The 12,314-nt window shown below is 69.0% G+C and overlaps 2 protein-coding genes across 2 annotated transcripts; one reads left to right on the top strand and one right to left on the bottom strand.

Moving 5' to 3' along the window:
• Window positions 1-3,848: 3,848 nt before the first annotated feature.
• On the bottom strand, window positions 3,849-8,971 carry ARL2 (ARF like GTPase 2). The gene is made up of 5 exons (XM_075059424.1): window positions 8,830-8,971; window positions 8,408-8,518; window positions 4,710-4,872; window positions 4,368-4,448; window positions 3,849-4,116 (listed from the first exon to the last, which is right to left on the bottom strand). The coding sequence occupies exons 1-5, from the start codon at window positions 8,892-8,894 to the stop codon at window positions 3,982-3,984; spliced, it is 555 nt and encodes a 184-aa protein (XP_074915525.1). The 5' UTR covers window positions 8,895-8,971; the 3' UTR covers window positions 3,849-3,981.
• A 106-nt stretch (window positions 8,972-9,077) lies between these two features.
• Window positions 9,078-12,124, top strand: GPHA2 (glycoprotein hormone subunit alpha 2). Its single transcript, XM_075059425.1, has 3 exons — window positions 9,078-9,171; window positions 10,380-10,549; window positions 11,311-12,124. Exons 1-3 carry the CDS (start codon window positions 9,087-9,089, stop codon window positions 11,410-11,412), a joined length of 357 nt encoding a protein of 118 aa, XP_074915526.1. The 5' UTR covers window positions 9,078-9,086; the 3' UTR covers window positions 11,413-12,124.
• Window positions 12,125-12,314: the final 190 nt, after the last annotated feature.

Below are 12,314 nucleotides of genomic sequence, written 5' to 3'. Positions count from 1 at the left end.
TCCTCCTCCTCCTCTGGGGGGAGGGAAGGCCACCGCGGGGGTCCCCCCCGCTCGCCCCGTGGGGACGCCCTGAGGGACCCCCTGGGGTTCGGGGACCCCCTGGGGACACTCGGGGACCCCCCCAGGCCCCCGGGCACCCGCCTGCGCCGGGGGCTGAGCCGCAGCCACGAGTGGCTGCACCCCGGGGACGTCCCCGGGGGTCTCGGGGACATCGTGGGGACCCTCGGGGACGTCGCCGACCCCCTCGGGGACATCTTGGGGACCTTTGGGGACATCGCCGGCCCCCCCGGGGTCGTCTCGGAGCCCTACGGCCTGCAGCGGCGGCGGCGGGGGCCGAGTGGCGGCCGTCACCCCGGGGACGTTCCCGAGGGGCTCGGGGACATCGTGGGGACCCTCGGGGACGTCGCTGACCCCCCCGGGGACACCCTGGGGACATTCGGGGACCCCCCCAGCCCCCCGGGCACCCGCCTGCGCCGGGGCCTGAGCCGCAGCCACGAGGGGCTGCACCCCGGGGGTCTCGGGGACATCGTGGGGACCCTCGGGGACACGGCGGGGGCACCCAAGGGTGCCCCCCACCCTTACACCCCCCCCCGGCGCCGGGGGCCCAGCCACCTCCGCCTGCCCGGGGACGTCGCCGGGGGGCTCGGGGACACCCGGGGGACCCTGGAGCCCCTCGGGGACATCGAAGGGACCTTCGGGGACCCCCCCGTGTCACCCAAGGGCGCCCCCCACCCTTACAGCCCCCCCCGGCGCCGGGGGCCCAGCCACCTCCGCCTCCCCGGGGAGGTCGCCGGGGGGCTCGGGGACCCCCTGGAGCCCCTCGGGGACGTCCCGGGGACCTTCGGGGCCCCCCCCGTGTCACCCCAAAGTGCCCCCCACCCTTACAGCCCCCCCCAGCGCCGGGGACCAAGCCGGGGACCCCGGGGGGGCCCCGAAAACCTGGGGGAGCCGGGGGGGACCGCGGGGGCCGGGGGGCGGGGGGGGCTGCGGCGGGGGCAGAGCCGCAGCCAGGAGGGGCTGGGGGGGCCGGGGGGCCGGGGGGGGCCCCCCCGCCGCTGGCGCTCCCTGGAGGCGGTGGGGGGGCCGCGGGGGGGGCCCCGCTTCTCCCGCTTCTTGGACGAGCTGACGCGGCGGGTGCTGAGCCCCGCTCACCTTCGGGCCCTGGGGTGGCCCCCCCGGGGGTCGGGGGCCCCCCCCCAGCTGTCGGGCCCCCCCCGGGTGCCGGCGGAGCCCCCCAGCCCCGGGTCCCCTCGGCGGCGGGAGGCTCCGTGGGTGCCGGGGCCCCCCCGAAGGTCGTCGTCGTCGGGGTCCCTCCCCCCCCAGGGGGCTCCGCCTGGGGGGGGGGCGGCGCAGGGCCCCCCCGGGGGGGGGATGGACGAGGAAGAGGAGGAGGAGGAGGAAGATGGGGGGCAGGTATGGAGCAGCCGCGTCCGCTTGGGGGGGGGGTGACACCCAGGTGCCCGGGGAGACTTTGGGGGGGGGGGCACCCATCTGGGGAGATTGGGGGGGCACCCAGATTCCCGGGTCCCCTGGGGAGACTTTGGGGGGGGCACCCAGGTGCCTGGGGAGACTTTGGGGGGGGCACCCAGATTCCTGGGTCCCCTGGGGACACTTTGGGGGGGGCACCCAGGTGCCTGGGTCCCCTCCGGGGGGGTGGGGGGGGCACCCGGATTCCTGGGGAGACTTTGGGGGGGGGGACCCAGGTGCCTGGGTCCCCCTTAACCTTCCCCCCACCCCCCACAGGAGCCGGCTGGAGGCGGCGGGGGAGCGAGGGGGTGAGTTTTGGGAGGGGGGGGACAGGGTTTTTTTGGGGGGGGTCCCTTGGGGAGGGTTTTGGGGGGAGCTGGGGCAGGTTTGGGGGGTCCCAGGGGCAATTCGGGGGGGGGCGGGCAGGGGAAAGGTATGGGGGGGTTACGGGGAAAGGTTTGGGGGGGGCTGGGCAGGTTTTGGGGGGGGCCAGGGGAGGTTTTGGGGGTCCCGGGTCAGTTTTGGGGCTCCAAAGCTGCTCCCCCCCCCCGCAGCCCCCCCCGGGCCCCCCCGCCGCGGGCGGAGCTCGACGCCCTCCGGGAGCGGATGGACAGGTGAGGGGCGGGGCCGGGGGGGCGGACACGCCCACAGGGCGGGGCTGGGAGGGGGCTGGCCAGGGACACACCCCCGGGGTGGGCGGGGCCTCGCCTCGTGCCCCTATTGGGGTCCTCCAGTGCCCCAGTGCTCCCAGTCCCCACCCCCCCGGGATCCCAGTGCCCCGCCCAGTGCCCCGCCCAGTGCCCCCAATGACCACCACCCCTGGGCTCCCAGTGCTCCCAGCCCCCCCAGCGCGCCCCCCCAGTGCTCCCAGCCCCCCTCTCCAGCCCCCCCAGTGCTCCCAGCCCCCCCAGCTGGGTGTCCCCCGCAGGCTCCAGGATGACTACGCCAATTCCCAGCGGCTCAACCGCCTCCTGGAGGAGCGACTGCGCGGCCTGGTGAGGCACCCAGGGGGCTGAGGGGGGGGCACCCAGGGGTCCGGGGGGGCACCCAGGGGTGGGGGGACCCAGGCATCGAGGGGGGGGCACCCAGGAGTTTGGGGAGGACCCAGGTGTCCGGGTGGGACCCAGACATCGAGGGCACCCAGGTGTCTGGGGGGGGGGGGGTCACCCCGGGGGGGTGTTTGGGGGGGTCACCCAGGGGTGGGGGGGTCACCCAGGGGTGGGGGGGTCACGCAGGCATCCGGGCGCAGGCGCAGGCGATGGCGTTGGAGCGGGCGACGCTGAGCCGGCGCGTGGCCGAGGTGCTGCAGCGGGTGCTGGGGGACCCCCCCGGGACTGTGGCCCCCCCGGGGGCCCCGGTGAGCTGCGGGGAAGGGGGGGGCACGATGTGTGGGGGGGGCTGGAGGGGCCTAGGGGGGGTGACCTTAGGGAGGGGGTGAATCTATGGGGGTGACACTGGGGGGGTCTATGGGGGGTTGACTCTATGGGGGGGGTAAAACTGGGGGGGGGTGACCCTATGGGGGAGCCATGAGGAAAGGTGAGGGGGGGGTGACATTATGGGGGACCCGGGGGGGGACACCTTCTGGGGGAGGTGACACTGGGGGGGGGCTTAATAGGGGATGCTGGGGGGGGGGGTGACCTTATGGGGTGACTCTAGGGGGGGGTGACACTATGGGGGGGTTAATGGGGGGCTATATGGAGGGGTGAGCTTGTGGGGGGGGTATGGGGGGGTGATCCTATGGGGGGGGGTGACCCCCGCGGTGTGGGGGGGTGACACTGTGTGGCCCCCGTGTCCCCACAGGCGGCTGCGTGGGGCCAGGCCGAGGCCGGCGAGGATGAGGATGGGCCTCTGCCGCCCCCCCCCGCCTTCAGGGACCCCCCGGGGGGGGCCCCCTAAGCCCCCCCTAAATCCCCCTGGGACACCCCAATAAAGCACCGAGACCCCCCCCCAGTGGCCAAGTTGTTGGAGGATCCTGGATGCCTGGGTGCCCTCTGGGGGGGGGGGGCCAAAGGGACCCCAAACCATTCCCAGCCACCCCCCAAAACTGCCCCAGGGACCCCAAAACTGCCCCCAGGGACCCCCAGGAACACCCCAGAGATCTCAACACTATCCCCAGCCCCCCCAAAACTGCCCCATGGACCCCGAAACTTCCCCATGGACCCCAAAACTGCCCCCAGAGACCCCAAAACATCCCCGGCTCCCCAGAAACTGCCCCAGGAACCCCAAAACTGCCCCCAGGGACCCCCAGAACCAGCCCAGGGACCCCCAGAACCACTCCGGGGACCCCAAAACTGCCCCCAGGGACCCCTAAAGAACCCTTTCTGGGGACCCCAGGCCCATTTTGGGGTGCCCCCCCTCCCCGACGCAGCCCCACGGCACCTTCGACCGTCGCCTTTATTGACACGAGGAGGGGGCTCGTCACCCCCAACCCCATCCCGGCCGGCGGTGGGGGGGGGGTGGTGGGTGCTGGGGGGGAACCGAGGCACCCGGGACGGGGTTTCGGGGGGGGTTCCGTCAGTCGGCGGGGCAGAGGCGGCTGGCGATGTCGTCCAGCAGCCAGTCGATGCCGGCCAGCAGGTTGTGGCCGGTGAAAGCCGAGCAGCCCTGGATGCACCAGTGGTGGCTCCGGATGGTGTCCAGCTCCAGGGCCTGCGGCGGGGGGGGAGGACAGATGTCCGGGGGGGTGTCAGGACCACTCCCCCCCACCCCAAGGGGACCCAGGGAGGTTGGGACCAACCCCCCCCCCCCCAACCCAAGGGGACCCAGGGGTCCAGGAGGGACCATGGCATCCCCCCCCCCACCCAGCGACCCTGGCGACCGGGGGGGTCGGGATGACCCCTCCCACCCCAGAGGGACCCAGGCGACTTGGGGGGACGACGACACCGAGGGGTCCGGCGCACCTCACGGATGGCGCTGGCCGGGAGGGCCCCGGGCAGGTCCTGCTTGTTGGCGAAGACGAGGAGGGTGGCCCCGGCCAGGCGCTGGGGATGGAGCAGCATCGGTGTCAGCCCCCCACCCCGTGACCCCCACGTCCCCATCGCACCCCTGCGTCCCCGGCGTCCCCCCCGTGACCCCCACGTCCACATCCCCACGTCCTCCATGACCCCCATGTCCCCCGTGTCCCCCACATCCCCCACGACCCCCGTGCCTCCACCATGTCCCCCACATCCCCCCGACACCCCCACGTCCCCCCGACACCCCCACGTCCCCACGACACCCCCGTGTCCCCGCGCCCCCGTCACCTCCTCGCGCAGGAGCCCGCGCAGCTCGTGGGCGCAGAGCTGGAGGCGCTGCCGGTCGCTGCTGTCGACCACCCAGACGAGGCCGTCGGTGCTCTCGAAGTAGTTGCGCCAATAGGAGCGCAGGGAGCTCTGACCGCCCACGTCCCACACGTTCAGCTTGAACCTGGGGGGTTGCCAACATGGCCACCAACACGATGGTCACTGTTCCAGCCAACATGGCTGCCAAAATGGCCGCCAACATGGTGGGCACTGTTCCAGCCAACATGGCTGCCAAGATGGCCATCAACATGGTGGTCACTGTTCCAGCCAACATGGCTGCCAAGATGGCCGCCAACATGGTGGGCACTCTCGCAGCCGACATGGCTGCCAAGATGGCCGCCAACATGGTGGGCACTGTTCCAGCCAACATGGCTGCCAAGATGGCCACCAACATGGTGAGCACTGTCCCAGCCAACGTGGCTGCCAAGATGGCCACCAACAAGGTTGCCAATAGGGTCACCTTCATGGGTCACTGTCACTGCCAAGATGGCCGCCAACATGGTGGTCACTGTCTGAGCCAACATGGGCGCCAACATGGTCATCACTGTCCCAGCCAATATGGCCGCCAACATGGCTCTCAACATGGTGGTCATTGTCCCAGTCAACACAGCGGCCGTCATCGTTGCGAACGTGGCCACCCTCGTGGGCCGCCGTCACACCCAATATGGCTGCCAACATGGCCACCCGCATGTCCACTATCATGGTTGCCAACACGGTCGCCAGCGTGGTCACCATCGTGGTTGCCACCTTCATGGGCCACTGTCACCGCCAACATGGCCACTGTCATGGCTACCAACATGGCTACCATCATGGACCATCATCACTGCCAACATGGCCACTGACATGCCCATCGTCATGGTTGCCAGCATGGTCACCTTCACAGGCCACTGTCATGGCCAACACGGCCACCAACGTGGACGTTGTCGTGGCAACTGTCATGGCCACCATGGCCATGAGCACGGTTGCCACCACGAGCAGCAGGATGAACATTGTGACCACCATGGCCAACGTGGCCACCTCACGGCCACCACCGTGGCCAACGTGGCCACAAACAGGGCTACTGGCATCGCACCACCATTGCCTCCATAAGCCACAAGACCACCAGCACCACGGCCAACATGGCTACCACCGTAAGCGACAAGACCACCATCACTGCCACCATTGTGGCCACCACGGCCACCAACGGGGCTGCTGTCACCGCCCCCATCATGATGTACGTGGCCACCACCGTGACCAATAAGACTACCATCACTGTCACCAACGTGGCTGCTGTGGCCACCACCACCAAGATGACCAACGTGACCATCACCATGAGCGACAAGACCAGTGTCACTGCCGCTACTGTAGCCACCATGGCTACCAACAGGGCTGCCACTGCTGCGACCAATGTGGCCACCACCATGAGCAATGAGACCACTACTACGACAACCACCACAACTTCTGTTGCCACCACTACCATGACCAATGTGGCCACCACCATGACCAACAAGACCACCACCACTACGACTTATGTTGCCGCCACCACCATGACCAACATGGCCACCACCATGACCAATGTGACCACAACAATGACCAATGTGACCACCGCCACAACCACCGTGGAAACCACCACGAGCGCTGTGGCCACCACCACAACCAATGTGGCCAACACCATGACCAACATGACCACGACCATGACCAACAAGACCACCACTGTAACCAACACCACCCCACGACCACCGTGGCCACCACCATGACCAACGTGGCCAGCACCATGACCAGCAAGACTACCATCATCACCATGACCAATGTAGCCACCACTATGACCAACAAGACCACCACCACTCCAAGACCAACATGGCCACCACCATGACCAACAAGACCACCACCGTGACCACCACCCCCACCCCCCCCACAACCACCATGGCCACCACCATGACCAATGTGACCACCACCATGGCCACCACCACCCCATGACCACTGTGGCCACCACCATGACCACCATGGACACCACCATGGCCAACATGGCCACCACCATGACCAACAAGACCAACATCATCACCGTGACCAATGTAGTCACCACTATGACCAACAAGCCCACCACCACCCCAAGACCACTGTGGCCATCACCATGACCAACAAGACCACCACTGAGACCACCACTACCCCATGACCACTGTGGCCACCACCATGGCACTGTGACCACCAACCACCCCATGACCAATGTGACCACCACCATGAGCAATGTGACCACCACCATGACCACCACCCCCACCCCCCACGACCACCACGGCCACCACCATGACCAATGTGGCCACCACCGTGACTACCACCACTGTAGCCACCACCGTGGCTACCACCACCATGGCCACCACCATGACCAACGTGGCCACCACCACAACCACCATGGCCACCACCATGAGCAATGTGACCACCACTGTGACCACCACCACCCCATGACCACCGTGGCCACCATCATGACCAATGTGACCACCACCACGACCACCGTGGCCACTACCATGACCAACAAGACCACCATGACGACCAACAAGCCCACCACCACCACCATGGCCAATGTGGCCACCACTACCTCCATGACCAACAACCCCACCACCGTGACCACCACCACCCCACAACCACCGTGGCCACCACCATGACCAATGTGACCACCACTGTCGCCACCACCATGAGCACCGTGGCCCCTACTGTGACCACCATCCCCCCATGACCACTGTGGCCACCACCATGAGCACCGTGGCCCCTACTATGACCAACAAGACCAACATCATCACCATGACCAATGTAGCCACCGCTATGACCAATAAGCCCACCACCACCACCACCATGACCAGTGTGGCCACCACCATGACCAACAGGACCACCATCGTGATCACCACCACCACCCCACAACCACCGTGGCCACTACCATGACCACTGTGCCCACCAGTACCATGACCAACGTGGCCAGCACCATGACCAACGTGGCCACCACCATGACCAACAAGACCACCACCGCGACCACCACTGCCCCATGACCACCGTGGCCACCACCATGAGCACCATGACCACAGCATGACCACTGTGGCCACCACCATACCAACATGGCCACCACCATGACCAACAAGACCAATATCATCACCATGACCAATGTAGCCCCCACTATGACCAACAAGCCCACCACCACCCCGTCACCGCTGTGGCCACCACCATGGCACTGTGACCAGCACCACCCCATGAACAACATGACCACCACCATGACCACCACCATCCCCCCCCACGACCACCGTCGCCACCGCCCTGACCAACAAGACCACCGCCGTGGCCACCACCACCACGGCCACCACCATGACCAATGTGACCACCACCGTGGCCACCACCACCCCATGACCACTATGGCCACCACCATGGCCAACATGACCACCACCGTGACCAACGAGCCCACCACCGTGACCACCACCACCCCACAACCATTGTGGCCACCACCACGACCACCGTGGCCACCACCACGGCCAACACGGCCACCACCGTGACCGACGAGCCCACCGCCATGACCACCAGCCCCCCACGACCGCCGTGGCCACCGCTGTGACCACCACGGCCACCCTTCCGCCCACCGTGGCCGCCCCCTCCGTGACCGCGTGACCCCCGGGCGTGGCGGCCGCGCCCCGCCCCGCCCTCACCCGCGGTGCTCCAGGGTCTTGATGTTGAAGCCGAGGGTGGGGGAGATGGTGGCCACGTCCTCCCCGTTGAAGCGCTTCAGCAGCGTCGTCTTCCCCGCGTTGTCCAGGCCCCTGAGGAGGGTGGGGTCCTGGGGCCACGCCCACCGCGGCCCCACCCACCGCGGCCCCACCCACCCCTCAGGCCTGGCCCCGCCCCTTCCCCTCTACCTGCCCGCACCCGCCTCCCCGCTTGGCCCCGCCTCTCCCCCAGCCCCGCCCTCCGCGGTCGGCCACGCCCCCACCCTTCGGCACCGCCCCCTTCCCCGAACCCCGCCTCCCCGCCCCGCAGCGCCCGCTCCCCCCCCCTCCCCCCCCGCCCCCCGGTCCCGCTCCCCCCCGGCCCCGCCCCCCCACCGCCAGGCCCCGCCCCCAGCCCCGCCTACAGCACGAGCAGCCGCAGCTCGCGCTCCTTCTCGCGCATCTTCTTGAGGATGGTCAGCAGCCCCATGGCCGCCCCGCGCGCCGCCGCCGGCCCCGAGGCCCCGCCCGCGCCCGCCTATTGGCCCGCGTTACCGCCCCGCCTCCGCCTTGGCCCCGCCCCTTCGCTTCCGGTTTCCGCGCCGGTGACGCTCAGCGCCCCCTGGTGGGGAGGAGGACTCCCCCCGGGGGAGGGGGCAGACGTCCGGCCGCCCCCCCCGCCATGGCCGCCTTCCTCCTCCTCCTCCTCCTCCTGCTGCTGCCCCCGGTCCTGCCCGACCGACCCCCCCCCGCCTGCCGCCTCCAGTGTAAGAGCCGGGGGACCCCCCCGTGGGTTGGGTGACCCCCCCCCGCAAAGGGACCCAGGGGTTTGGGTGACACCCCACACCCCCCACACCCCCCCCAGGCACCCCAACCCCTTGGTGCCCCCCCCCAAAGGGACCCCAACCCCTGGGTGCCCCCCTCAAGATACCCCATCCCCTCGGTGCCCCCCCCCCAAAAGACTCCAACCCCTGGGGGTGCCTCCCCCAAGGGACCTCAACCCCTGGGTGCCCCCCCCTCAAAGGGACCCTAGCACCAAGGTGCCCCCCCCCAAAAGACCCCAGCACCCAGGTGCCCCCACGCCCCCCGGGACACAAGCCCCTGGGTGCCCCCCCCAAGGGACCCTAGCACCAAGGTGTCCCCCCACCCGGGACCCCAACCCCTGGGTGCCCCCCCCAAAGACCCCAGCCCCTCGGTGACCCCCCCCAAGGCACCCCAACCCCTGGGTGTCCCCCCCCAGAAGACCCCATCCCCTCGGTGCCCCCCCCCAAGGGACCCTAGCACCAAGGTGTGTCCCCCCCAAAAGACCCCAGCACCCAGATGCTCCCCCACCCCAGGACACAAACCCCTGGGTGCCCCCCCCCAAAGACCCCAGCCCCTGGGTGCCCCCCCCAAGATACCCCATCCCCTCAGTGACTCCCCCCTGGGATCCCAACCCCTGGGTGCCCCCCCCCCACGGGACCCTAGCATCAAGGTGTCCCCCCACCCAGGACCCTAACCCCTGGGTGCCCCCCCCAGAAGACCCCATCCCCTCGGTGACCCCCCCCAAGGCACCCCAACCCCTGGATGCCCCCCCCCAAGATACCCCATCCCCTGGGTGCCCCCGCCCAAAAAAGACCCCAGCCCTCAGTGCCCCCCCCAAGGGACCCCAGCCCCTGGGTGCCCCCCCAACCCAGCCCCTGGGAGCCCCCCCCCAAAAGATCCCACCCCCTGGGTGCCCCCCAAGGCACCACAACCCCTGGGTGCCCCCCCCAAGATACCCCATCCCCTGGGTGCCCCCCCCAAAGGGACTCCAACCCCTGGGTGCCCCCTCCACCCTGGGACACAAGCCCCTGGGTGCCCCCCCCCAAGATACCCCAACCCCTTGAGTGCCACCCCCCCCAAAGACCCCATCCCGTCGGTGCCCCCCCCAAGGCACCCCAGCCCCTGGGTGCCCCCCCCCCAAAACGTGTGTGTGGGGTGACGGTGCCCCCAGGGGTGCAGGTGGGGCCGGGGGCCAGTGGGTGCCGGGGGGGGGCGGCGGCGGCCGCCTGCGTGGGGCACTGCGAGTCCAGCGCCTTCCCCTCCCCCCACGCCATCATGGCCGCCAGCCGCCGCCCCCGCACCTCCCGCGCCCGCTGCTGCACCATCGCCCGTGTGCACAAGGTGGGTGGGGCGGGGCGGGGCACATCACACGGGGCGGGGCAGGGCGTGGCGGTGTGCAGGAGGGCGTGTTGCACGCGCCAGGGCGTGGTGTGGCAGGGCAGGGCGTGGCGGAGCGCGTGAGGGTGTGTCACATGTGCCAGGGCGTGGTGTGGCAGGGCGTGGCGGAGCGCGTGAGGGTGTGTCACATGTGCCAGGGCGTGGTGTGGCGGGGCGTGGCGGAGCGCGTGAGGGTGTGTCACATGTGCCAGGGCGTGGTGGGGTGGGGCAGGGCGTGGCGGAGCACGTGAGGGTGTGTCACATGTGCCAGGGCGTGGTGGGGTGGGGCAGGGTGTGGTGGAGCACGTGAGGTTGTGTCACATGTACCAGGGTGTGGTGTGGCGGGGCAGGGCGTGGCGGAGCGCGTGAGGGTGTGTCACATGTGCCAGGGTGGGGTGGGGCAGGGCATGTCGGGGTGGGGGAGGGCGTGTGACACATGCCAGAGCGTGTGACGGTGTGCCAGGGTGTGCCACCGGGCCTGCGACACGCGCTGGGGTGTGCCGAGGCGTGCGAAGGCGTGTGATGCGCAGCAGGGCGTGGCAGGGCACGTGAGGGTGTGCCGGGGCGCGTGAGCGTGTACGACATGCGCCGGCCTACCTGACGCGGCTCAGGGCGCGCCGGGGTGTGTAAGGGCGCGTGCCATGTGGCAGGGGGCGGTGGGGTGGGGCAGGGCGTGCGAGGGGCGTGGCCGGGCGTGCCCCACCCCACCCCACCCCTCCCCGCAGGTGTGGGTGACCCTCCGGTGTCCCGGGGGCTCCCGCCGGCGCCTGCAGACCGTCTCGGCCGGCGCCTGCCGCTGCGACATGTGCCGCCTCTCCCGCTACTGACCCCCCCCCCACGGACCGGGGGGGTCCCGGGTCCCCCCCCCAGATGTCGGGGTGTCCCCCACCCCCCCGGGGTCGGGGTCCCTCCCAGGGGATGGACCAAGTGCCATTAAATGAAGCTGCATGAGGAAAAGCGTGGCTGAGTGTTTCGGGGGGGGGGAACCCAGAATTTGGGGGCCCAGGAGTTTTGGGGGGGGCTAGGAGTTTGGGGGGGAGACCCCAGAGTTTGGGGCGTGTAATGAACGGGTTAATTTTGTTCATGAAATCGAGAAAGGGGAAGAGACACATTGAGAGTTAGCAGATGCCTTGTGTAAATAACAAGGCTTGCTTAAATGGTGCGTAAAGGTCACGGGAAGAGGGCAACGGCTATAACTTAGTAGATAACGAGGGAAAGACAACAGCTACAATTTACCAGAGAAGGGGATTAATTCTGCCAAGACCGTGTTTCTCCACATCAAAAGACATTCTACATCGAAAGACGCTCACCCTTGGGAAGATTTACCGAATCTCCCTGGTAACAGACCTGCACGAGTGAAGAAAGAAGCAGCAGGACAAGGCGGAGACTTGCAAGAAAGGGGTACATGGGACGTATATAAGGAATGTAACTGTAACATAAAGTCGCGAGCTTGTGGCGGAGCACTGCCTCCCCGGCCGCCCAGTGCTGTTTTGCTCTCTTATCGCTTGCTAATAAATTCGGTTTTTTATTCAATACAAACTGGCTCCTCCAATTTGTCACCAGCGTTTATAACAGGGGGGACCCCAGAGTTGGGGGGGGGGGGGGTCACGAAGGTGACTTCACACCGGTGTCATTTATTGTCCCCCACAGTGGGGGAGTGTGAGGATGGGGGGGGGTCTCCGGGGGGGGCGGGATGTGGGGCTCTGCCTCTTGCCCCCCCCCCGCCCGG

The sequence above is a fragment of the Buteo buteo genome, chromosome 29 (genome assembly GCF_964188355.1).
Source record: "Buteo buteo chromosome 29, bButBut1.hap1.1, whole genome shotgun sequence".
NCBI lineage: Eukaryota > Metazoa > Chordata > Aves > Accipitriformes > Accipitridae > Buteo > Buteo buteo.
The sequence above is the reverse complement of the archived record's forward strand: the minus strand, read 5'-3'. Positions and strand labels throughout refer to the sequence as shown.

What these genes read in the sequence shown, in the direction of transcription:
- ARL2 (XM_075059424.1), bottom strand. Translation starts at nt 8,894, where the DNA reads ATGGGGCTGCTGACCATCCTCAAGAAGATGCGCGAGAAGGAGCGCGAG. An exon ending in GAGCTGCGGCTGCTCGTGCT is followed by an intron (nt 8,519 to 8,829) that starts GTAGGCGGGGCT and finishes CACCCTCCTCAG; the next exon opens with GGGCCTGGACAACGCGGGGA. An exon ending in GCGGGCTCCTGCGCGAGGAG is followed by an intron (nt 4,449 to 4,709) that starts GTGACGGGGGCG and finishes CTCCATCCCCAG; the next exon opens with CGCCTGGCCGGGGCCACCCT.
- GPHA2 (XM_075059425.1), top strand. Translation starts at nt 9,087, where the DNA reads ATGGCCGCCTTCCTCCTCCTCCTCCTCCTCCTGCTGCTGCCCCCGGTC. An exon ending in CCCCGCCTGCCGCCTCCAGT is followed by an intron (nt 9,172 to 10,379) that starts GTAAGAGCCGGG and finishes CGGTGCCCCCAG; the next exon opens with GGGTGCAGGTGGGGCCGGGG. An exon ending in CCATCGCCCGTGTGCACAAG is followed by an intron (nt 10,550 to 11,310) that starts GTGGGTGGGGCG and finishes CCCTCCCCGCAG; the next exon opens with GTGTGGGTGACCCTCCGGTG.